The 2,500-nt window shown below is 41.6% G+C and overlaps 1 protein-coding gene across 1 annotated transcript in view; it reads right to left on the reverse strand.

The window, feature by feature from the left end:
- The window catches only part of stk11 (serine/threonine kinase 11), a 28,423-nt gene that overhangs the window by 24,870 nt on the left and 1,053 nt on the right, over positions 1 to 2,500 (reverse strand). The window contains exon 2 of the mRNA XM_084120975.1: positions 481 to 1,140. Within this exon, the coding sequence (XP_083977101.1) occupies positions 481 to 767 (287 nt within the window). The 5' untranslated portion in view covers positions 768 to 1,140. The remainder of the gene's footprint in view (positions 1 to 480; positions 1,141 to 2,500) is intronic.

The raw sequence follows: 2,500 nt of genomic DNA on the forward strand, positions 1-2,500 counted from the left end.
GCTCATTTGCATATTCATAGAACTGCGCATACTAAATGAGGCAAGGGTGTCGAGTTACAGTCAAGAGTTAAAAAGGAAAAAAACATTTAAATATGTCATTTTGGTGGAGATGAGTTTTAAGGGATACAGTTATTGACTACAGGGGGACTTTAATAACCCTCTGCCGATCTGACGGTCCGAGGGCAGGAATACACACATTTTTATATCAGTGCATCCCTACAATGTTTTAGTGTCTTAACGGATCGCTGTAGAACCGATCATCTCTTCTGATTTACTATAGTAAATAAACATGGATGAACATCAGAAGGTATGTTGAAAGATACAGAACAACTTTCTGAAATCAATCAAGTCTCATGTAATCAATATCGAACTGGATCGAGATCAGAACTGGATCAAACTTGGTGTGAACGGGCCTTTAATTTTAGACGTCGTGTCGACGTCACGACTTCAAGATAAAGGAAGAAAGGAAGCAGCTCTTACTTTTTCACATTGGCCTCTCCGTTGGGAATCCTCCTGAGTTTCTTCTTCTTCAGGATCTTAACGGCTCTGCGACACAGAGTCTCGGAGTCCAACATCTCCTTCACCTTCCCGTACGATCCCTCCCCGAGCAGATCTCCCATCAGGTACTTCCCGATTAGCTTGGCGCGCTTGCGTCGCGGCTGGTAGATGACGTCGGTGGAGTCGATGCGGTGGATGAAGGTGTCCATCCCCATGAGCTCGTTCTCTGTCAGGTACTCCAGATGCTGGAGTTCTCCGCCTACGCTCATCTTCTCTCCTTCCCAATCTTTCCCAATCGCTCGTCGTCGGGAATATCTGAATTCCGATGCAACGGAGGAGCAGTTCTGATTGGGGAAGAGCAGTCAGTAGAATAACATCTCGAGCGATAAACGCCTGTTAAACCGCAGCATCGTGTCTCGAAAGCTCTGAAACGTGAACAGTGTGGTTTATAGCTTCCTGGTTTTTTAGTCACAAGGTTTAATTATCCGACGTCTGGATCTCTGGACATCTCTGCGCGAACACGATCAAATCCACTTCGGGCTGATGGGAAACACGGCTCCGGAAGCACGTGATCAGGAACGAGGATTAACGATTTCACTTCTGCATGATGGGAAATCCGTGTAGAAGATGCAAAATAAAGACCTACAAGACAGAGAGAGAAGACGCAAGATTAATCAAAGACCCTCGTGACACAATCTGATGAAACAGGCCTCAGTGTTTAAGATTATTTTCATAAAGCCACTCAGATTCAAACACGTGTCTAACACCAAGATTCCAGCGACAAATAATGTGTCTGTCCACACTAGACGCGACTGCGAGATGCGTCAAAATCAATCAAAACCCACAGCCAATCAGAACAGAGTGTGGGAGGAGTCAGCCAATCAGAACAGAGTGTGGGAGGAGTCAGCCAATCAGAACAGCACTTGGTCGGAGTCAGCCAATCAGGGGTGCGTTTCCCGAAAGCATCGTTAGCCAACTATGGTCGCAAGTTCCCTCGTTACCAATAGAGTTCAATGGACATTGCGATGAACTTGCGACCATAGTTTGCCAACAATGCTTTCGGGAAACGCACCCCAGAACAGCAGGTGGGCGGAGTCAGCCAATCAGAACAGTGTGTGGGCGGAGTCAGCCAATCAGAACAGTGTGTGGGCGGAGTCTCGCGGCACCAGAGAGTAATCTTTTCGCAAGAAAATGGATAAGTCGCTACATAATCAAATTCACAAATATTACACCATTTAAACATTATTAAAAATACATAGGCTACTGAGTTACTAACACAATCTTTGTCAAAGAATACAAATGTTTGTTCACAGTTTGAACGTTCTTGTTTCCATTTGTTTAATTTCAAGATCTGAGGTGAATTATCCACTGTTGCTTTTACAGCCTCAAAGCTGGAGCTCTAAATGATATTCAAAGTCACATGACACGCTTTTAACATTAAATAAAGCACATAAACAGCACCTGAGATTATCATCGCCACACTTTGTGTTTGTTGTTCCAGTGCGAAGTCGCAGAAAAATAGAAACACTCGGATTAACATGGAAAAGAAGCTTTTATCGCGCGGCGTGAAATATAAATATCAGGCTCCATTCGTTACGAAGCTAGGAAGAGCCGGGATATTGTTTAATAGAAGTATGATAGTGTTTGGCTGAAAGAAGAGTCACATATACCGAGAATGGGTTAAGGACGAGTAAATTATGGGATCATTTTCACTTTCTTTAACCATCTTAAATTGTGAAAGCACATTTTCTGACACACATATTAATTATATTCCAAACTGGGGTCCGTAAGGCAGTGGAAAAACACACAGTATGTAAAACACAAACAATGAAGAAAAGATTAAATAACTAAATTTGATTACAATAAATAATATTTGATTGAAATAATAATGAAATAAAATGCATAACCCTTGATTGAAACAATGAATATATTTGAATACAATTAAAAATAACTGATTTAATTTAAATAAACTGATTAGATTATATAAAATTTGTAAAAGAAA

The sequence above is a fragment of the Abramis brama genome (assembly GCF_963993115.1).
Source record: "Abramis brama genome assembly, chromosome: 7".
NCBI classification, from domain to species: Eukaryota; Metazoa; Chordata; class Actinopteri; order Cypriniformes; family Leuciscidae; genus Abramis; species Abramis brama.